General features: G+C 39.6%; 1 protein-coding gene and 1 non-coding gene across 13 annotated transcripts in view; both read left to right on the top strand.

The window, feature by feature from the left end:
- TAF1 (TATA-box binding protein associated factor 1) overlaps positions 1–22,712 on the top strand; it is a 97,926-nt gene that overhangs the window by 45,403 nt on the left and 29,811 nt on the right. For 10 of the 12 annotated variants that reach the window (XM_060002380.1, XM_060002379.1, XM_060002378.1 and 7 more), the window contains exons 25-32: positions 234–445; positions 3,563–3,671; positions 3,891–3,989; positions 4,275–4,452; positions 8,026–8,093; positions 9,181–9,303; positions 11,080–11,172; positions 11,251–11,335. In XM_060002380.1, the coding sequence (XP_059858363.1) occupies positions 234–445; positions 3,563–3,671; positions 3,891–3,989; positions 4,275–4,452; positions 8,026–8,093; positions 9,181–9,303; positions 11,080–11,172; positions 11,251–11,335 (967 nt within the window). Of the gene's footprint in view, positions 1–233; positions 446–3,562; positions 3,672–3,890; positions 3,990–4,274; positions 4,453–8,025; positions 8,094–9,180; positions 9,304–11,079; positions 11,173–11,250; positions 11,336–17,063; positions 18,196–22,712 lie in introns of those variants that run through there. The other 2 variants (XR_009518000.1, XM_060002384.1) reach the window with 2 other exon arrangements.
- On the top strand, positions 14,185–14,291 carry LOC132419123 (U6 spliceosomal RNA). The gene has a single exon (XR_009518131.1). It is a non-coding gene; the product is annotated as a U6 spliceosomal RNA (small nuclear RNA).

Genomic DNA, 22,712 nt, shown 5'->3' with positions numbered 1-22,712 from the left:
TTCACTTGGTTTTTAAAGTAATGTTCAGTCTCTGGATTTCGTTTTGTTTTTAATGTGTCATTTCCATACATGCACTTTTGTCTAGTGCCTTCTGGTTGAAAGGCGTATAACGATTCTGTTAGAGTAAAATTTCTGGGCCTGCCTTTGTTTCTTTTCTACCTTCTATATATTTCTTAAAGCTAACAGGAAGAAGCCTGCTTACCTCTGACATGTTGATACTTTTCCTTTTGCAGCTGAAATGTGGGGCTTGTGGTGCCATTGGGCACATGAGAACAAACAAATTCTGCCCCCTTTATTATCAAACAAATGCCCCACCTTCCAACCCTGTTGCCATGACAGAGGAGCAGGAGGAAGAGTTGGAAAAGACAGTCATTCATAATGATAATGAAGAACTTATCAAGGTTGAAGGGACCAAGATTGTCTTAGGGAAGCAACTAATTGAGAGGTAAGAGATAGCAGGTGGGAGAGATCTGTTGGTGGTATCGATGGGTGGCAGGGGTGGATGTGATGTGTTCTCTGAAGTGGAACTGAGGACATAGGAACTTTGATGGATTTTCCTCACTAATTGTTGCCAGTAATGAAAATTAGTCTTGTGAAGCACTCATTAAGCTCCACCACTTGCCCTTGGGCATGCTACCTAACTTTTCTGAGTCTTAGTTTCCTTATTTAGAAAATAAAATCACCCTTACAACGGTAGCTATGAAGGTAAAATGAGGGAGACTGTATAAAAAATGTAGTATAGTGCCTGGCATATAGTAGATGCTCTTCCCATTCTACTTCCAGGCACTTGTAATATTTGTAAGGTCCCTGATCTCAGATGTTCTGATAATGGACCATCCAAAAAGATTAAGGAGACAAACTATGCTTATACTTATCTGTCTCTTGCTCTCAGAGAATTTGATAATCAAGTAGAAAAGTTTTTAAATAAAACAAATTCTCCCCTAAATTTTTAGTTTGAAAATTGCAAACCTACAGAAAAGCTGAAGGAATAATAAAGTTTGTTGTTCCTCTTAATTCACCAGCTGTTAACATTTGTCACATTTGTTTCATCTTTATATATCTAAAACATTTTCTTTCTGCTGAAACATTTGGAAGTTTTAGGCATCATGGCATTTCACTCAGATTCTTTAGCACACATAAAGAATAAAGATTGGCAAACATGATACTATTACTACACGTAAGAAAATTAACATTAATTCAATAGGATCTAATATTCAGTCCTTATTCAAATTTCGCCAGCTGTGTCAATGTCCTTTATTGCCTGCCCCTCACCCCCCTTCAGGATCCAATTCCAGTTCAAACATTAAGTATTTTGAGTTTCTCTTAATCTACAACTGTCCTCCCCACCTTTTTGGTTTTCATGACTTTGAATGTTTTGAAGAGTCCAGGCCAATGGTCTCATAAAACATTCCACATTCTGGATTTGTCTGTTTTCACATTGATTATATTCAGAGTAAATGTCTTTGGCAAGATTACAACATAGGTGGTATTATGTACTTACTGCACCACATCAGGAAGCAGATAACGTCAGGTTTTCTCAGTATTTTGATTATCTTATTAAAGTGTTAATCCTCAGATTCCTCTATAATAAAGGTATGTTTTTTCCATTGTAATTAATATGTGGGTGAATATCCTGGTTTTTTTAAAATTTTTTTTTTGACTGTGTTGTGTCTCCATTGCTGCACGTGGGCTTTCTCTAGTTGTGGCAAGTGGGGGCTACTCTTCATCGCGGTGTGTGGGCTTCTTGTTGCAGTGGCTTCTCTTATTGCAGAGCACAGGCTCTAGGCATTGCAGGCTTCAGTAGTTGCAGCATGCGGGCTCAGTAGTTGTGGCACATGGGCTCTAGGGTGTGTGGGCTTCAATAGTTGTGGCATGCAGGCTCAGTAGTAGTTGTGGCTCTTGGGCTTAGTTGCTCTGCAGCATGTGGGATCTTCCCGGACCAGGGATCAAACCCATGTCCCCTGCATTGACAGACGGATTCTTAACCACTGCACCACCAGGGAAGTCCCTTTTTTTTTTTTTTTTTTTCCCAGTAGCTTGAAACAACATACATTTATTATCTCACAGTTTCTGTGGGTCAGGAGTCTGGGCACAGCTCAGCTGGGTCCTCTGCTCAGAGGCTGCCTTCAAGATGTCACTAGGGACTGCGGTCTATCCTGCTAACAATCTTTCTCTCAATAGTTTTAACATCCATTGATGATCATTACCTGATAACTGAGTTATTACATTGGGGGTTGCTTAATGGTGGTTTTTCTAATTCTTTTCATTCTTTCTACGTTAACTGGCATTCTGTAAAGAGCTTCCCCCTCCCTTTTTTGTTTGGGTATTACTATAGATTCTGAAATTCTTTCTTTTGGAAACTTTAATATATTAAGATCTATTAACATCATTATTAATTTTGATGGCCAGATTGTCCCAAATTTGATCCCTTCAGGCCTGACCTGTGTCCTTTGGAAATGACCCTATAAATTTTGAAAACTTCTTTGCTTTTTGGCACGAGATGTTCCAGGCTATCCTTGAAATTTCCCTGTCCCAGACCCAGAATCAGCCATTTCTCAGGGATTCCTGGTTCCTTTTATTGGAGAATGGTATTTAGAAAACAATATCTAGGTGTTAGGTATACTCATTGCCACTGAGATGTCATTGCTTCTAGGCTCTTAGTAGACAGAACTAGGAAATATACATATATTGTAAATCACAACTTCATATCAATACCTCCAATTCAAATTGTATCTACAGCTTCTTCCTCATCTTCCTCCGTTTCATATTTGTATCCTTTCTTTGGTTCCCAACATCTTGCTCTGTCCTATGATATTTACAAAATAGTTTGAGAATTACAATACCAATACTACTACCAACAGCAAATCTGTACAGTAGGTTCAAGGTGTTTTCTGTAATTAGTTGTCCTTGGATTATATGCCACTGAAGTTGTACAGTCAGGGTATTCTATTCAAAATATATTTGAATTCTTTTTTGAGTATATAATTTTTAATTAATTTGATATGCAGTTATATTCGTTTCTGTTTCTGTTTAGATTTGAGGGTTGTTTTCCATCCTCGTTAATTTAATTTATCAATATCTATAGTAGTCATGTTTTGAAGCACATTAGAAAAGGAAAATGTAGTAACTTGATCCCATATGATGGAAAGGAAAAAGGTGGATGGGCTTTTAATGATTGAGGGAGACTCAAATTAGTTTTTCTTTTCAAACCTGCTTTAATTTCTTCCTTGTTTCTATTCTGAGTAAGTTAAATTTCCTAGCCTTTTAACCCAAAGATAGAACGTTGGAGCTGGGAGGATTCTTGAAATTCCTTTAGCCTAGTTCCCTTATCATCCAAATAGGAAACTGAGGTGAAGTTGTGGCTTGCCTAGTTTTTTATTAATTTGGAGATCCTATGAGGCCTTGCCTGATCTGAGCCTTAGAATGTGGATGTCTGGCCTTTGGTTTGGCTTTTTCCTCCCCAGGCTCATGCTCAGGTACTTTGGACTTTTTCATTGTAGTTGCTTTTTTTCTGGGGACTAGAAATAGGGACTGCACGCTATGAAAGTGTTATTGATTGCAGTGCAGATGAGGTTCGCAGAAAATCTCTGGTTCTCAAGTTCCCTAAGCAGCAACTTCCTCCCAAGAAGAAACGGCGAGTTGGAACCACTGTTCACTGTGACTATTTAAATGTGAGTATTGGCATTGCCTGCTTTCTGACCACATAGGGTTCTCATTAATTCCCCCAGCCCTCTAAGCCATGGCCCTGATACAGCCTTAGATTCTCCCTTTGGCCTTGCCCTGAGAATTACGTGTACTGTGCATTACAGGGTTTCCAAACTATATATGTATTGGCGTTTATTTTTTTTTTTTAATCTAAAGCAGCATTCTGATTTCTTGTTTTTCCTTAGAGACCTCATAAGTCCATTCACCGGCGCCGGACAGACCCCATGGTGACATTGTCATCCATTTTGGAGTCTATCATCAATGACATGAGAGATCTTCCAAATGTGAGTTCATTTCATTCAGATCTACAGTATGGATGGCAAGGCTGTTCTGTGTGATTTCAGATAGATGGCAGTAGAGTATAGTCCTAGGAACCTGGAACTCCTGATTCTTTGGGATATAGTTTTTCATTTATTTTTTAACAGTTTAGTAGAGGAAACAGACCTGCTCCATCTAGAGATTCCTTTGAGAGTTGACGGCCAGGTAGAGGTAAGATGTGAGAGAGTCTTGAAGAATTGGTCTGGCAGTTGTTCTTTGCTCATGGATGGTGCTGGCTCTTGTTTGCACAGACGTACCCTTTCCACACTCCAGTCAATGCAAAGGTTGTAAAGGACTACTACAAAATTATCACCCGACCAATGGACTTACAAACGCTCCGTGAAAATGTGCGTAAACGCCTCTACCCATCTCGGGAAGAGTTCAGAGAGCATTTGGAGCTAATTGTGAAAAATAGTGCAACCTACAATGGTAAGAATCACCTGTTCTTTGACTGCAAAGGTCACCTTTCAGATCCTTATTTATCCCTTACTAGTCCTAAATTTAGACTAGATTGGACTGACTGAAAGGACCTACAATGTATTAGTGCATTTTGGGGTTATGAAAATCAGGTAATGTACATTTTAATCATTTAATAAGTATTGCTTCTTTTTATTCCCACTTTTTAATATCCTCTAGAGAATTTAGAGAATCTGTTGAAATGAAACAATTGCATGAGAAGCAGTGAGAGATAGGAGTGAGCCTATAAGTAAATAGAAGGGAGAGGCATTCAGTGTGGATGGAACCCCCGCAGAGTATATGCTTGTTGACTATATTTGTCTTTGATTTGGTCTACAAATCTGTTATAGGGGCTGTTATATGTCTATTTTGCTCAAAAGCTGGAAAGGCAAGGAGGAAGAAATCTGTTTTCTGAGTCTTAAAGAGTTCAAGAAACAGTATAGCTTCTGCATGTAGAGGATAAAGTTTTCTGGTTTCCAGTTGTATCCTTAGTGTAGGGATTAAGGTTACAGATAGAGTATGAACTACGGCTCTGCCACTTACTAACTGAGTTACCTTAGACAACTTTTTTTTTTTTTTTTGCGCGGTACGCGAGCCTCTCACTGTTGTGGCCTCTCCCGTTGCGGAGCACAGGCTCCGGACGCGCAGGCTCAGCAGCCATGGCTCATGGGCCCAGCTGCTCCGCGGCACGCAGGGTCCTCCCGGACGGGGGCACGAACCCGTGTCCCCTGCATTGGCAGGTGGACTGTCAACAACTGCGCCACCAGAGAAGCCCCTAGACAACTTATTTAACCTCTCATAGCCTCTTCAGTTTTCTTACCTGTACACATGGGACAATAGTAGTACCTAGATTTTAATACGTTTCACAAGCAGGCCTGACCCATTTATCTAGTCTCATCTATAGAGACTGGCTCCCAGACCTACTATAGATAGAGACTCTGGCTATGCTCAGTGTTGTATTTAACTAAATATCCTATACCATGTCTTCATGTCTTTGTACAGTCTTTGCCCTTTGTCTGCAGAGTGTCCTTTATTCCATTTCCATTCATATTTCCAGACCAACTCATATCATCTCTTCATAAAGACTTATTCAGATTGCCCAAAGTACCCATTTTTTCAATCCTCTGTGCCCCCCTAACACAATTAAATCAAGTTTTATAGCTCTTATGTGTTATATATAATTGTTTATATATCTGATTTTCCCATCACTTTGTGACCTCCTAGAGAGACTATTCATCTTTGTATTCCGAGGGCGTAGCAGAGTACCAGACACATACAAAGGAATAATAAATTTATTAGTCCCAACTGTCATTCAAGGTGACGAGGATAAATGCATAAACAAAAATCAGCTTGGAAGGGGAATGGGAAGGTAAGAGTTGACTTTGGAAATACAGAGCTTGAGGTACTTGTGGGTCATTTAGGTGGCAGTGTTCGTAAAAATTTGGAAATTTAAGTTATGACTTTCTCCACATCCCCCTCTAACTCAATCTTCCTTCTTCCTCATACCCAAATGCTGATAATAGTGATAATAGTAGTAGTGCCACCATTGCTAGTATTGCTGTCCATCTAGTTGTACAACCTAGAAATGTTGGCCGTTGTTATTCCACTCTCCCTGCCCTATACTCATAGATCACTAAGTTGTATAAATTGTACCTTCTAAATTTTGCTGGAATACATCCCCTTCCTTTTGGTCTCCATTGCTACTATCTTAGTTGAAGCCCTTGTCGTCTCTTGTTTGACCTCTTGCAATAGCTTCCAGACTTTCTCTCTGCTGCTTGCCTTATTAATTCTTCACACTGTTGACGGTATTTTTTTCTGATACACAAATTTGAAAAATTACTCTCTAGCTTAAAATCTCCAGTGCCTTTGTATCTCCTATGAGACCATTGTAATATGTCCCTTCTTGCCTTTCCAAGTTCCATTTCCTATTTCTCCTCCACACATACCTACCTGTATTCCAGTTGTACCAAACTACTTGTGATTCCTGTTGTGAAATGTATTGTTTCATGTTTCCATGAATTTGCTTACTTAACATGTTTTTGCATACTTTTTCCTCCCTCTGGAATGTTTTTCAACCCTACTGTCTACCTGATAGACTTCTCTTGTTTAATAACACTGCTCGATTGTCATTCACAACACGCCTTCCCTACTCCTCCCTGGTACTCAGATTTAATTGTTGTAAAACAACTTAAAACACGTTGCAACCCCTCCACGGTTCATAGTAATCAGTGTATTCCTCTATTTGCACTTACACTCACTTTTTAAAAACTTTATTATGGAAATTGTTAGGCATATACAGAAGTAGAGAGAAAGTAAATAAACTTCAGTGCACCTATTCACCCAGTTCCACAATCACCAGCATATATGGCCAGTCTTGTTCATTGTTTAGCCTGTATTTCCAGACGTCATATCATTTCATCTCTAGATACTTCAAGCACTTACACCCTGTCGTGCATTGTTTTATTTTCATATCATTTTCTTTAACTAAACCAAGAACTCTCTAAGGTAGGGACTATGTCTTATTTTCCCTTTATTCTCAACATTGAACACATCACAGACAGTCATTAAACAGTTGTTGAATGAATAAACAAATCCCTGTTAATTAATTAATAAGTAGTTGAGAAAAGAGCTGAGTTTTAGGCTCTGGGGAGCACTTACACGAAAGAATTGACAGAGGAAGATAAGAAAGTATACTGAAAGGAAGTAGCCAGAATTACTGTTTTTTTACATGAAAATGTTTTCACTATCCCTATGATGAGCTTAAATTAGGGTAGCCATAAGCAGGGAATGTAGGAGGTAGTTGGAGGATTCTGTGAAGCTCTTGTTATGGATTTCAGGGAAACTAAAGTAATAGTCTGGGGTGGGGTGGAGATTCTTTTCTGACAAAGGCTTTGGACTAGCCGTATGTTGGATGGACATCACAAACCATGAGTTCTGCAAACAAAAATTGCAGTCACAAATTTTGTATGCTGAGTCTGGAAAGATTATAAATCATTCATTGGTCTCCTTAGCCATCCTTAAACAAATTGTCATTCCCCATCCATAGTTTTATTTTCAAGGTATTAAAGGCAGCAGTATCGACAGTAGTACCGCTATGTATGGATATACACAAATAAGGGAGAGAGTTAAAATTAGTTTATTCATCCATATTGTGCATCTGCTATGTGTTAGGCACTGAAAAATGGAGATAAGACTGATACATCTGTCTAACCCAGCAGCTAGGCTGGTGCCTGGCACATATTAGGTGATTAAGTAAATGAGTTAAAAGTCTGGAGAGGTGTTGGTAGCTCTTGCCTCCCTTTTTTTTTTTTTTTTGCGGTACGCGGGCCTCTCACTGTTGTGGCCTTTCCCGTCGCGGACGCGCAGGCTCAGCGGCCATGGCTCACGGGCTTAGCCACTCCGCGGCATGTGGGATCTTCCTGGACTGGGGCACAAACCCGTGTCCCCTGCATCGGCAGGCGGACTCTCAGCCACTGCGCCACCAGGGAAGCCCTTGCCTCCCCTTTTTAGTGGTCCCATCTCTTTTATTGTTCCTCTGTAATCTAGGACCGAAGCACTCATTGACCCAGATCTCTCAATCCATGCTGGATCTCTGTGATGAAAAACTTAAAGAGGTAAGACATTTAAAATGAGAGAAAAGCAGTAGAATGAAGCTGGCAGGTACCAGTATTGAGGAAGTAGGGAATGTAACAGAAGGAAGAGTAGAGAAATGGGGGAGTAGCAGGTCTTTTGTACGTTAGAGTCTGGAGGGGACCTTAGAAATCATGTAATCTAATCCCTCCCTTTTGTAGATGGAAAGACTGAGGTCCACAGAAGAAACTAATTTGTCTTGGGCATCATGGCTATTAAATAGTAGGGCTACGATTAAAATATAAAATCCATATAACTCTTAGGAAATTGACTTCCCAGGAAGTCAGCTGAAGCTAAGAGACTGTTTTGGCAGGGAGAAATTTTAATTTTTAAAAGATAATCTATCTGTATTTCACCTTCTTAACAACAAAAAAAAATGGTACCTTAATAGGCTTAAAAAATATAAGTATGATGATGTTAATATTGCAGTAGAAATTTCATAAAAGAGGATAACCAAATGGCCGGTAAACATGAAAAGATTCTCAACTTGATTGATCATTGGGGAGATACAAATTTAAACCGTGATTAGTTAACACTGCATATCTCCCTTAGAAAGACTAAAATTTAAAGACTTAAAAAAACAAAAGACTGAGTTTTAGTGTATGAGGATATGGAGCAGCTGACACACAAACTTTTTCCTAGTACAATCTAAAATGAATTTGTTGGGTTAGATTCCCTTACACAAAAGTCACTACTCAACAATAATGTGTTCAGTGTTTTCAGCAGTAGTTTTACGGCAAAAGCAGTCTGATACTAAAACTTAATTTGGTGAAGATGTTTTTGTTGTGGGAGCTAAGCTATTGATGCCCAGGGATGTATATTTTTGATGATCTACAAGAATAGAAGATAGAATACCTAAAGGAATTGGTCAGTACATCTCTTTTGATCCTTTTATTGGAATATTATTTCTCTTATCTGGACTTTTTGTCTGGAACTGAATAGGCCACAGTTCAAAGTTAGACTTTTTGGGACAAGGGCAATAGACCACTGAACCTTAAATTATCCTTAATACTCTATGGTGATTATACCTCAGGGAAACCTCTGCCTTTCCTTTGCTTTGTTTCATGTTAGAAAGAAGACAAATTGGCTCGTTTGGAGAAAGCTATCAACCCCTTGCTGGATGATGATGACCAAGTGGCATTTTCTTTTATTCTGGACAACATTGTCACCCAGAAAATGATGGCAGTTCCAGATGTAAGTGGTCTGTGTGTTAAATATTGTGAGGATAGTACAGGGGAGAGGAAAGGGTGAAAGGATGTGTGCATGTGTATGTTGGGGAGTCTGGAGTGTGGTGTTTGTCAATTCAAACTGGTATATAATTTTAAAAAGAAACCATTTTGCTCTATGAGTGCATTATCATTGAAATCAAAGAGGCCAGGAATCTGTGATATAGAGAGGTTCTTTATACCTGTTGTTGACATTCAGTATTTTAATGCTCCTGAATAGCCCTGGAGAGAAGTTAGGATGCCAGCTAATGGGAGGTTTTGGATTTAGAGGTGCTTCTTAACAAATGAGAGTTTGATAATTACCCAGCATTCGTTGTCTTTTTTTTTTTCTTTTTTTTTCTTTATTTATTTTTGGCTGCGTTGGGTCTTTGCTGCTGCGCGCGGCTTTCTCTAGTTGCGGTGAGCGGGGGCTACTCTTCGTTGCAGTGTGCAGGCTTCTCATTGCAGTGGCTTCTCTTGTGGAGCACAGGCTCTAGGTGTGTGGGCTTCAGTAGTTGCGGCACACGGGCTCAGTAGTTGTGGCACGCAGGCCCTAGAGTGCAGGCTCGGTACTTGTGGCTCACGGGCTTAGTTGCTCCGAGGCATGTGGGATCTTCCCAGACCAGGGCTCGAACCCACGTCCCCTGCATTGGCAGGCAGATTCTTAACCACTGTGCCACCACCCAAGTCCCGCGTTTGTTGTTTCATTTTTTGTCTTGCAACTTTATGGCAGGGGTACCATGTTGATTCTTTGTATCATTTTGTAATGATCCTCCCTAGGAAATTCTGAACTGAGTTTCCTTTTGTGTTGTAGGCATATGTTGTGTATGCAGTAACGCTATAAACCAGCGGTCCCCAATCTTTTTGGCACCAGGGACCGGTTTCGTGGAAGACAATTTTTCCACGGATGGTGGGTGGGGGATGGTTTCAGGATGATTCAAGCGCATTACATTTATTGTGCACTTTATTTCTATTATTATTACATTGTAATGTATAATGAAATAATTACACAACTCACCATGATGCAGAATCAGTGGGAGGCCTGAGCTTGTTTTCACTTGCCACTCACTGATAGGGTTTTGATATGCGTCTGCAAGCAATTGATTTATTATGGTCTCTTGTGCAGTCAAGCCTCTCTGCTAATTATCATTAATTATCATCTGCTAATCTGTATTTGCAGCCACTCCCCAGCGCTAGCATTATCACCTCAGCTCCACCTCAGATCATCAGGCATTAGATTCTCATAAGGAGCACGCAACCTAGATTCCTCACATGCGCCAGTTCCCAGTAGGGTTCACACTCCTGTGAGAATCTAATGCCACTGCTGATCTGACAGGAGTCGAGCTCAGGCGGTAACGGGAGCGATGGGGAACGGCTGTAAATACAGATGAAGCTTCACTCGCTCGCTCACCTGCCCACCACTCACCTCTTGCTGTGCGGCCCGGTTCCTAACAGGCCACGGGCTGGTACCGGTCCATGGCCCAAGGGTTGGGGACCCCTGCTATGAACCTTCTGCATGGGACAAGGGAATGAGAGATTTTAATTGTGAATATAGAGCAGGGGTCCTTACCCTACCAGGGCACATGAACCCATAAAGGAATCCCCTTAAATTATATGCAGAGTTTTGTATGATTATGTGTCTTTCTGGGAAAAGGGTTCATAGCTTTTGTCGGAGTCTTAAGAATATTTGTGACCCAGTGAAGTTTGAGAATCTCTGGTATAAAGAATGGTTTCCATTTAATTTCTCATGCTTTCTTTTTGCTAGTCTTGGCCATTTCATCACCCAGTTAATAAGAAGTTTGTTCCAGATTATTACAAAGTGATTGTCAGTCCAATGGATTTAGAGACCATACGTAAGGTGAGTGATTTGGTCTAAAATGTCTTTTGGGAATCAAGTAACTTTGTGTATCTGAGTTCCTGATTCTTTTAATCACAGAATATCTCCAAGCACAAGTATCAGAGTCGGGAGAGCTTTCTAGACGATGTCAACCTTATTCTGGCCAACAGTGTTAAATACAATGGTGGGTATTTCTCCTTTTTTTCTCTTTCCGTCAATATATCCATCCAACATTAGTTAGCATTATTAAAATTTAAGTGCATAAAGCAGCCTTGAGCCATGATAGTCAGCAGAATCAGTCATGTGACTTACTTTGCATTTTTTTTAAAACAGGCACGTACTTTAGTGTGTTCTGTAAAGTTTGCTAATAACGTTTAATGATGAAAAAACAACGTATATTTTCTAAACTTTGGAAAGCACCGAAAAATGAGATGAGAATAAAAATCAAATGGATATACTTTGGGCCATCACTGCTTTCCATGAGATGTAAAAACTCACCTATGCCCCAGGCCCTTAGATGGAGCTTAGGGAAATGTGTTAAATATAGACCATGGTGTGCTTCCTCAGAGCATGGAGTTTTTGCTCAATATATGAAATGATTACATAATGTATCTCAGGTGCTGTGCTAGCTACTTAAATCTACCAGTGGGAAAGACATCATTGTCCTCAGGTCAATGAAGAGAAACAGTTAAAATGCTGCTTGGCAAGGGCTATATTAGAAGGATGTACAAAGTGCCCTAGAGGAGAGGAAGGAACACCTTCACCTAAGGGTTAGGGAAGACTTCATAAACAAGTTAATACAGTTAAGTTTTGAATGGCTCACTTAAGTAAACATCAGTTGAGCACCTAATATGTGCTGGCACTGATAGATGTTACAAATATAAAGTCAAATTAGATATGTTCTCTGCCTCCAAATTGGTTATAGTTTAGTTGGGAAAACAGAAAAGAAAAATTACAGAACTTAAGTATTATGCTAGATGCATTCACAGAGTGCCAAAGGAAAACAGGAACAGGATATCTAAGTCAGAGTGGGATTAGAGGAAGCTTTCTGGAAGAGAGTTTTCTTAAGCTGAGTTCTAAAGGATCAGTGGAGTTTGCTAACCAAAAAATGAGGAGAAAGCGTTCTAGGCAGGGAGAACAGCAATATATGAAGGCACAGAGACCTGAAATTGCATCTTGGGTTTAAGAAACAAGTTACTGGGGTTGCAGTTAAGTGTACATGTTGATGGATGACTGGTTATATATAGAGAAGTAGACAGGTGTCAGATCATAAGAGGGCCTAGTGTATGTCATATGTCATACTTAAGAGCTTTTACATTATCCTAAATGGAAAAACATAGAAAGAATTAGGCAGCAAAATGACAATCCCAAATAACTCCTGAAGCAAAACAGAAGATGGAGCTAAGGGCATTTGAGAGAATTGCCTAGCATACTGAGGTCTCAGCTAAAAATCCACCTGATTGTATGACTTTTCTCCACAATATTCAGGAACCCAAGTAGTGTGGCTGTTAAGTTTGCCAGATAGAAGGGACAGAGAATTAGAAAGAGGAGGTGACGGAGGGGACAACCAGAACGACAGATGAGGAAATGGGTATTCTGGGTTTAGAGAATAGAATATCATGGAGGAATGAAAGAACAGGGTAAGTTCAAGGAACTGTACTTGACTAGAACCTATGTATTTCATTAAGAGAAGTGGTAGGAGGGCTTCCCTGGTGGCACAGTGGTTGAGAATCTGCCTGCCAACTCAGGGGACATGGGTTCGATCCCTGGTCCGGGAAGATCCCACATGCCGCGGAGCAACTAAGCCCATGCGCCACAACTACTGAGCCTGTGCTCTAGAGCCCGTGAGCCACAACTACTGAAGCCCACACGCCTAGAGCCCATGCTCCGCAACAAGAGAAGCCACTGCAATGAGAAGCCCGCACACCGCAATGAAGAGTAGCCCCCACTCGCCGCAACTAGAGAAAAGCCCATGCGCAGCAGCGAAGATCCAACACAGCCAAAAATAAATAAATAAAATAAATTTTTTAAAAAAAAGAGAAGTTGTAGGAGATGAGCCTTCCATTTTTGTTCCATCTGGGTTGCATTAAAAGAATCTGCGTTGTCCCTTGTGCCCTTCTTATTGCTGATTGGAAAGTGGAAATGACCTCTGTGAGGTCATTTATTTCTCCATTATTGTCTCCTGAAAACACCTAAAGCTAATCAGCCAAAATTCTGGTAATAGAAGTTGGCAGGCTCACAGGTGTCTAAAAATGAGTATAACAAGTAATAAGCAAGACTGTTACAGAGAGGATGCTTGGCCTGGTAATGGCTGCCTGAAGATAGAGGGCAGATTTATGAGGAGCTTATGTAAGGCAACAAGAAAAACCCAGAAGATGCTAACTGAAATGAGAAGAGGGCAGATGGACAAATCACAGAAGACAAAAATTAAATACCAAATGAAAATGAATATTCAGTTGTACCTAGTAATCAAAGAAATGCAAATTGAAACAGACCATTTTTTTGCCTATTAAGATGAGCTCAATTTCTCTTTTTTTTTTCAATTTCTTTTTTAATGGAAGTATTCAAAATGCTAGTGAGACAGGTACTCTCAAATGTGCTGTTGGCAGTGTAACATTGTTAGACATTTTTAGAAAGCTCTTTGACAGCATTGAGACCTAAAAATCGTTAAGTGAACAGACTTTATAGTCAGGTAGACTTGAATTTGAATATTGGCCCCACCACTTCATAGCACTGTGACTTTGGACAAGTAACTTAGACTCTGCTTTCTTTTCTGTAAAATGGGGAAAATAATAATACCCTCCTCAGAGGGCTATCGTGAGGAGTAAATAAAATAATGCATGTAAATGCTTAGCATGTGGTAGGATAATCTATCCTAATCAGAGGTACAGACAAAGCTGTTCATGATAATGTCATTTATATTAATTAGAAATAACCTGAATGGTTAATGTAAAGGGAATGACTAGTTATTGTGCCACCTGTATGATGGATTGCTGTGTAAAGATTGAAAGCTTATTTTAAAAACTAATGACAGTGCTCACTTCGGCAGCACATATACTAAAATTGGAGCGATACAGTGAAGATTAGCATGGCCTGTGCACAAGGATGACACGCAAATTCATGAAGCGTTCCATATTTTTTTGTTATAAAACAGAAACACCATTGTAAAGCAATTATACTCCAATAAAGGTGTTAAAAAAAAACAAGCTAATGACAAAAGTGCTTAGAATGTTAAGTGAGAAAAGCAGAACATAACTTTATGTCATCTCAGTTATGCTTTTAAGAAAAGATACATAGAAAAAAGACGTGCTGGTGATAAGTGATTATTTCTGAGATGTAAGGTTACGGTTGTCTTCATTTTCATCTTTTGTATGTTTTCCAAGTTTTCTACTGGTATGGAAGGCAGGAAACTCTCACGAGGAGGTGATTTTTGAGCTAAATTTTGAAGGATGACGATTATTGTAGCTAATTCTTTAAGTGAGCACCTGCTGTGCCAAACAAATAGTCAAGTGGAGAAGGGTGGGGAAGAAGTTCCAGGTAGATAGTGCAAATGCTAAAAAGATAAGAGTGCTTTGGATAGGGCAGTGCAAATAGTTGAGTTTGGCTAGGGTGCAAAGTGGGAGCTAGTTTTGGTGTTAAGAGATTAGTTTTTAAAGTTAGATGGGGCCAAGTCATGAAAGGCCTAGTATGCCTTTAAAAGGACAGACCATCATAACAGGTATTTTAGTAAGATCGTTCTGGAAGCTATCTGAAGGATAGATAGGAGGGAAAATGAAATATGGAGACCAGTAAAGAAACTGTTGGCAACAGTCCAAGTTAAAAGTACTGAGAGCTTGAACTAAGTTAAGTAGCAATAAGAATGGAAAGATGGGGACAGATGGTAGAGATATTGAGGAAGCAGGATTGATACCTTCATAAATGGTTGGAAGTTGAGGGTATGGGTAAAGGACAGGGAGAATTCAAAATGATGCCAAGTACTCTTACGCTCTTGGTGAGAACATAAATCAGTACAAACTCTTTAGAGGACTATAAATGTGTATTCCCTTTGACTAAGCAAGTTCATCTCAAAGGAATACTCCACACAGGTTTGCAAAGGCATACGTACAAATGTACATATGTTTGTAATTGCAACGCTGTTTGTAATTGCAAAGATATATAGGAACATTCTAAATATCCAACAATAGGAAATTAGTTAAATTACAGTACATCTATATGATGGAATACTGTTTAGCCATCAGAATGGTAGATTAGCTAACAAATAAAGCTGTACCTTACATATGCTGATATCAAAATATATCCAAGATATGTACTCTTGAAAACTAGATCACTCAACAGTATTTACAGAAGGAGTTGCAAATTCAGATCCTGTGGAGGCCAGACAGGTAACATTTATATAAATGAGTAAAACAGGCTCAGTAGGAATGGATGAACTGGAGAGCACATCCCCCATCTAAAGGGCTCAGTCACTATTTTGTTCAATTGTTGACATAGAGTAAAATTACTAAAGGGAGAGGTGGAGGATAATCTTCACTTTATACTTTTTTGTACTTAGGTGTTTGAATTTTTTTAATTGAGCATGAAATACTTTTGTAATTAAAAATAAAGAAATTTCCATTTTTTGGAAGGATGGATAAGTCAGATGACATTCAGAATTCTGACTTGGGCAAACTGGTGGTGTCATTGACTAATATAGTTGTCCCTTGATATCTGCAGGGGATTGGTTCCATGACTCCCATGGATACCAAAATCACTTATATAAAATGGCATAGTATTTGCATATAACCTACACACATCCTCCCATATACTTTAAATCATCTCTAGATTACCTACAGTACCCAATACAATGTAAATGCTGTGTAAGTAGTTATAAATGCAATGTAAATAGTTGCCAGTGTGCAGAAAAATCAAGTTTTGCTCTTTGGAACTTTCTGGAATTTTTTTTTGCAAATATTTTCGACCTACAGTTGGTTGATTTCCATGGTTGCAAAACCTGTGGATACAGAGGGCTGACTATAATAGGAAATATAGGAGGAGTGGTTTTGGAGAAAAGTGGTAGAGTTCAATTTGGGCTATATTGTATTAAGGTAGGACATGCAAGTGAAGACTTTCAGTAGGTAGTTAGCTATATAGAGGTCCAAAGCTCAGAAGAGAAGTCTGTACTATTTGTACATATGGATATTTTTTTCAAATCATCAGCATATAAAAATATAAGTAGATGAGCTCAAATAGGGAGTAGGGTACATTCCTTGAACCCCCTGATGCTGTAGGTGAAATATGGTTGTATGTTTTTCAGACCATAGCTTTATCATACTACGAAAGTTGTATGTGACTCAAAAAAGTTAAGACCCACTGTTAAGAGGGAATGTAGGATGAGAATATACTCGACAAATACCAAATCAACATTTAAGGGATCAGGTGGAGAATACTGAGGAGTGACCAGAATGAAAAAAGGAAAACCAGAAGAGAGTAATGTCCTGGAAACCAAGAGAAGAGGAAAATGGCCAACAGGTCAAGTGCTACGGAGAAGACCAAAGAGAACGGTCATTAGAAGAGCTATTTCAGTGCAGTGGTAGAATCAAAAGCCAGACTACAGAGGATATAAATGAGTGAGAATTAAGTGGAGACTGAAATTTGCCCGTGAAGGGAAGACGGAAGACTGTAATCAATGTTTTGGAGGGGACGAAGGCAGTTGGACAGAGGGGATGTTTGTATAGGTGAAAGAGAAGAAAAATAAGAATATAAGATAGGACTCCTATGAGAATGGGAATATAAACATTGAGAAAGTTTCTGCCCAGTAGCCTCTCATTTTCTCTGCAAAGTAGCAAATGGGGTCTTTTGCTAAGAGTGGGTGAGGTGGTGGGAGAGAGAATTTGAAGAGAAATGTAGATAAGGGTTTGAATTATCTCTTGTAGGAAATTTGAAAAGGAGCTGACTTAGAGACATTTCAGAAATACTGAGCAGCCTTTGAGGGTCCAGCTGAAGTTGGAGATCATTCATCTTTATAACAGCATCAATTGGCACAGTTGGGTAACTTGTCAGTGCTCATCAAACCACATGAGGAAACAAGGCAGATGGTAGAATTGATTCAGGATTGGGATTTTGTTTCTGGATGTGTCGCAAAGATCGGGAATTGACAGTGTTAGCAAGAAAAAAAAAGTTGATGGTTGAGCTTCTCAAACTTTGTCACCAAAGGTCCCTTTATAGCAGAGAATTATGACTACATAGCCTCTAGTTTGGGGGGAGTATCCCAAAGCAGCTCTACAAAAGCTTGAAATTTCTTTGGCAATTCATGTTTTATCTTTTAAATTTATACTGATTTTGTATTAGGCGAAATCTCTTTGTACTTTAACATGTTTCAAATTTCTTACCGAATTATTTTATATCCTCCCCCTCCCCCACACTCACCTCCATCTTCAAGTAAAACTGCTGATGAAGAAAGATAAATGACAGTGATCCTATAGCTTTCTTCAGTATACTGCTACACATTGCCTTAGTTTTTGAACTAAAGCCAGGAGAGGCTTGACAGAGACAGGAGTTAATGGGGATGCAAGTTTCCTTGAGATCTCAGAGAGAGAATGAAAAAACTAGACAGATACAAGGCCGTGATAAGGAAGTGTAGGATGTTGGCATTGAAACTTTCAGAGGTGAAGCAGTTTTTAGTAAAGACAACATTCTGGATATAGTCGTGGATATGTTTGGCTGGAGTGGAGGTGCGAACCATTGGCATGAGGATTTGCAAGGATTTTGGATGGGTGGTACATGTGAATGTTAGAGTAACCCACCATGATGGGGAGGGATTTGGAGCCAAGAAGATTGTGCCAGGTGTGCAAGTCCTTGGTGAATGTGAGTAGATTAATGATGGTGAGTAAAGGTGAAGAGCAAAGATCTCAGACTCAGGTGGCCTATAGGGGCCAGGCAAGTAATGTAAATGAGTGAGGTGGGCCAGGTGTGGATTGTGGTAAACTGGAAGAGTACATATTCCATCTAAAGAGGCTTGTACTTTACTACATCTGATTGTTTTCCTAAGGAGATGAGTATACAGTGTCACTAGGTATCTTTTTTTTTTTTTTTTTTTTTTTTTTGTGGTACGCGGGCCTCTCACTGTTGTGGCCTCTCCCGTTGCGGAGCACAGGCTCCGGACGCGCAGGCTCAGCGGCCATGGCTCACGGGCCCAGCCGCTTCGCGGCATGTGGGATCTTCCCGGACCGGGGCACGAACCCGTGTCCCCTGCATCGGCAGGCGGACTCTCAACCACTGCGCCACCAGGGAAGCCCGTCACTAGGTATCTTAATTTTTCAGGAGAAGCTGAAAATCTGGATTTTTGTGTGTATGACATTTCCCAATTTTTACATATTTGCAAATAGTTAAAAAAATTATTTTAACTGTGCAAGCCAAATAAAAACATCTATCTGCAGGCCAAATCTGGCTCCAAGGCAGCTGGTTTTCAACCTCTGGCATAGTAGAGAACAAGCCTCAAAGTAGGAGGGATTTTTTTCTTTTCTCCAAGGGGAAGTAAATAATAATTTGGTAGTAGCAGTGGACAGCCTGGAACGCTGTCTTCCCCCCATCCTTAACCAGTGGGTGAGAGTGTAAGAAACCTCTGGATAGGGCTGTAAGGGTAAATGGTGTCATGAGATAAGAAATGTCACATTTTTTATACTAAAAGGACACCCATCATGGAGTTGAAGGCACATATGAGATGTTTCCTACCATCAGGTACTATACACAAAATAATACTTTTGTTTAAAACTGTGTTGGTTTGGCCAGATACGAACCTGCCTCTGTTTCTAATTAACAGTAACAGGGGCTTCCCTGGTGACGCATTGGTTGGGAGTCCGCCTGCCAATGCAGGGGACATGGGTTCATGCCCTGGTCCGGGAGGATCCTGCGTGCCGCAGAGCGGCTGGGCCCGTGGGCCCGTGGGCCATGGCTGCTGAGCCTGCGCGTCCGGAGCCTGTGCTCCACAGCGGGAGAGGCCGCAGTGGTGAGAGGCCCACGTACCGCAAAAAAATATATGTGTGTGTATATATATATATATATATATATATATATATAATTAACAGTAACAAAGTCCATGTGGAATCTATTCCCTGCTTTAAAATTTTTATTTCAAAAAATTTTACTAACCAAAATTAGTAGAATGGTATCTCTAGTTAACATTATTTTGACTCTTTCCATTCAGATCCTTCACACATAATATCACACTGCATAGTGGCGTATTTCCATAGCATTTTATATACCTTCATTGACTTATCCTGTATTATCATGTATATGACACATGAGCTATATTGTACATAGCTAGAATGCTTAACACTAAGGTTATCATCGGGCAACAAGTGGAAGATAAGTAATACTCCAGATGAAACTGCATCTGGAAGTATGCAGTACATATTGGAGGACACAGTCTTGTATTTGAGGTGGTGGTGATGGACTACACACTGATATTGGAGTTTAGGCCTTTAGGCCTTCCAGATACCACGTAGGTACTGAATCAATCTCAGAGCCTCTGTTCATGTTCAAATTACATTTGAAGGAACGTTAATAATCAAGGAAACCCAAAACTTGGGATTGGAACTATTTGCAATAGTCTTAAAAGGCACACAACATTCCATGTCAGTGAGAGAGTCATACAGATAAATCCTGTCTGAAAAACACAGCCCACATTTTTTACTGGTCTTAACAAAGCCACAAAGTCTTAAATCGTTGGCAGAGGCCTTAATACTTAACGTTTGATTTAAATGTAAGGTAAACTGGGAAGATCTTAGGTTATTTTTCTGTGGAGTTCTCTTCTCTCCAGATCTGTCCTGCAGTTTACAGCTGTTTTAGCCTCCTCAGACTCCACTATCTGGCTCTATGACTTAGCAAGACTTAGCTGTGCTTTTCTTGGGTTCGGCAGAAAGCTAAGGACAATTATAGGGCTCACTTCCTTTATTTCCTTTCTCTCAAGAATCACAGTCCTATACTTCCTGGTTGGAAACAGTTGTTTCATGTGTTTTTTCCAGTTTTCTGGTTACAGTGGGAAGACTAGTCCAATAGCAGTTACTCTATCATGCCCAGAGGTCTTTTAGGTTTATGGTATTTTCTGACATATAGAAACTTCATTTTTATGTAGTTACATTTATCAGTCTTTGCCTTTATGAATTCTATCTTTGGTATAATTGTTTAAGAGACCTTCCCTACCCCCAAGATATCCAACTGTATTTTTTTCTAATACATATAACATTTTAAACGTTTGAATGTTTATTGATTTTTAAAAATAGAATCTAAGGTATAAGGTAAATATCTAACTTATTTTCTCTTCCAAAGGATTAGCCAAAGTGTTCAAGTTGTATTTATGGAATAGTCTATCCTTTTCTACATTAGTATAAAATACCACCTTTATCATATACTAAATTCTTATATATATTCTTGAACCTATTTTGGAGCTTTCTATTTTGTTTTATGTGTTTGTTTATCCGGTCTGCACTGTTACCACCAGATAGTATCACTGTGATCATCATTCAGACTTTATCATTTTAAATTCCTCTGCTAGACTGTCTTCACCCAAGTACCCTAAATACACTCTAGGATCATTTTTGTTAGATTCTATCTTGTCCATAAATAGGTAGGTAGGTAGATAATATTGACATTTTAATTTGTGGATTAATTTGAAGAGAGTGTATATCTTTATAATAATAACGCTTCTTCATCTAGGAGCTCATGTTTCTTCATTTATTCAATTTTTCTTTTACCTCCCGCAACAAAGACTTCTAGGTTTTTTGTATAATTTCTAGGCATCTTTTGTTTATTTCTATGTTTTATAGTTTTTGTTGCTATTGAGCATCTACTTTTTTCTTGTTGAGTTTTTCCCTAGTTAATTAATTAATTAATTTATAAATTTATTTTAATTTTGGTTGCGTTGGGTCTTTGTTGCTGCACGTGGGCTTTCTCTAGTTGCAGCGAGCAGGGGCTGCTCTTCATTGCGATGCGCAGACTTCTCATTGCAGTGGCTTCTCTCGTTGCAGAGCACGGGCTCTAGGCGCGTGGGCTTCAGTAGTTGGGGTGTGTGGGCTCAGTCGTGGCGCACGGACTTAGTTGCTCCACGGCATGTGGGATCTTCCCGGACCAGGGATCGAACCCCTTTCCCCTGCATTGGCAGGCGGATTCTTAACCACTGCGTCACCAGGGAAGTCCCTATTCCTAGTTAATTTAAAAGTTTTGCTACTGTTGTACATGTGCTCCCCGCCCCCAAAGTGATTATTAAATCTAAAGGTTTCAATCAGTTTGAAGAATAGTATTGTTCGTAGGTTAATATAATGCTTAAAGTATTTCTGTGTACTAGTTTCTAAGTCTGTCCTTGAGACTACTCTGTAAGTTTGGCCATTAATAAATATTAAGGTTTTCTTTCTTTCTGTCAATGACTCTCCTTAGATTGGGGCCAAGGTATACGTATTCCTACATACAAGTTAAGTCTCTCACATCATTGAAGAGAATAAAATCTCTTTTGATCGTAAAAATGGTAAAATTTACACAACATAAAAATTTACCTTTTTTAACCATTTTTAAGTTTACAGTTCAGTGGCATTAAGTACACTCACAGTGTTGTGCAACCATCACCACTATCCATTTCCAGAACCTTTTCATCATCCCAGACAGAAACTCAGTACCCATTAAACAGTAACCACATTCTCCCGTTCCCCCAGTTCTTGGTAACCTCTGTTCTACTTTCTGTCTGTGAATTTGCCTTTTCTAGGTACCTCATATGAGTGGAATCATACAGTACATAGAATATTTGTCCTTCTGTGTCTGGCTTGTATTTCACTTTGCATAATGTTTCCAAGGTTCAACCATCCATGTTGTAGCATGGATGAGGATTTCTTTTTTTTTTTAAACGAATATGTAACGTTTCTCTCCTATTCTTTACCTGCCATTCATGCCTCACTTAGCTTTAATCTGGTTCTACCCTGCCCGGCATACCAAGTGAACAGTATTACATAATTGCCTGGTATAGTGGGCACTTTTCAAGTCCTTATCTTGATCTCACCCCAGTATTTGACATTACTGACCATTTCTTCCTTGAAACTGTAGTATGATTGGCTTCATAACAACTTTCAGCTCTTACTTTCCTCCTACCTCTTTGACCATTCCTTTTCAATCTCCTTTACTGAATGTTCTTCTGCCTGTTCCTACAACTTTAATTACTACCTCTTCCCTGGTGACTCTCAACTCTATTCTGGGGAAAGATCTATATTATATCCCAACCACCTGCTGAACATTTCCTGTTGGATGTCCCAGTGGAACTTGAAACATGCTTCAAACTGAGTGTTCTTCCAACCTTTCTCTATTCCAGTTTTCTCCCTCTGTCCTTTACTTGACTCACTCCTTTACTGTTTCCAGTCTGGGTTGAATGGGGTACTAGCGTCACTGAGTAGCTACATCTGGAAACCTCAGAGTTACTTTTGATTCTTTCCCTTGAATAAATCCCCAACTTCAAGCATATCACTAAAACCCTCATTATATTTTGCCTAGATTATTACAATAAGTAGTCACCTGGCCAGTGTCCCAGCCTTTAGACTTAACCT

Source organism: Delphinus delphis, chromosome X (assembly GCF_949987515.2).
Source record: "Delphinus delphis chromosome X, mDelDel1.2, whole genome shotgun sequence".
NCBI lineage: Eukaryota > Metazoa > Chordata > Mammalia > Artiodactyla > Delphinidae > Delphinus > Delphinus delphis.
The sequence above is the reverse complement of the archived record's forward strand: the minus strand, read 5'-3'. Positions and strand labels throughout refer to the sequence as shown.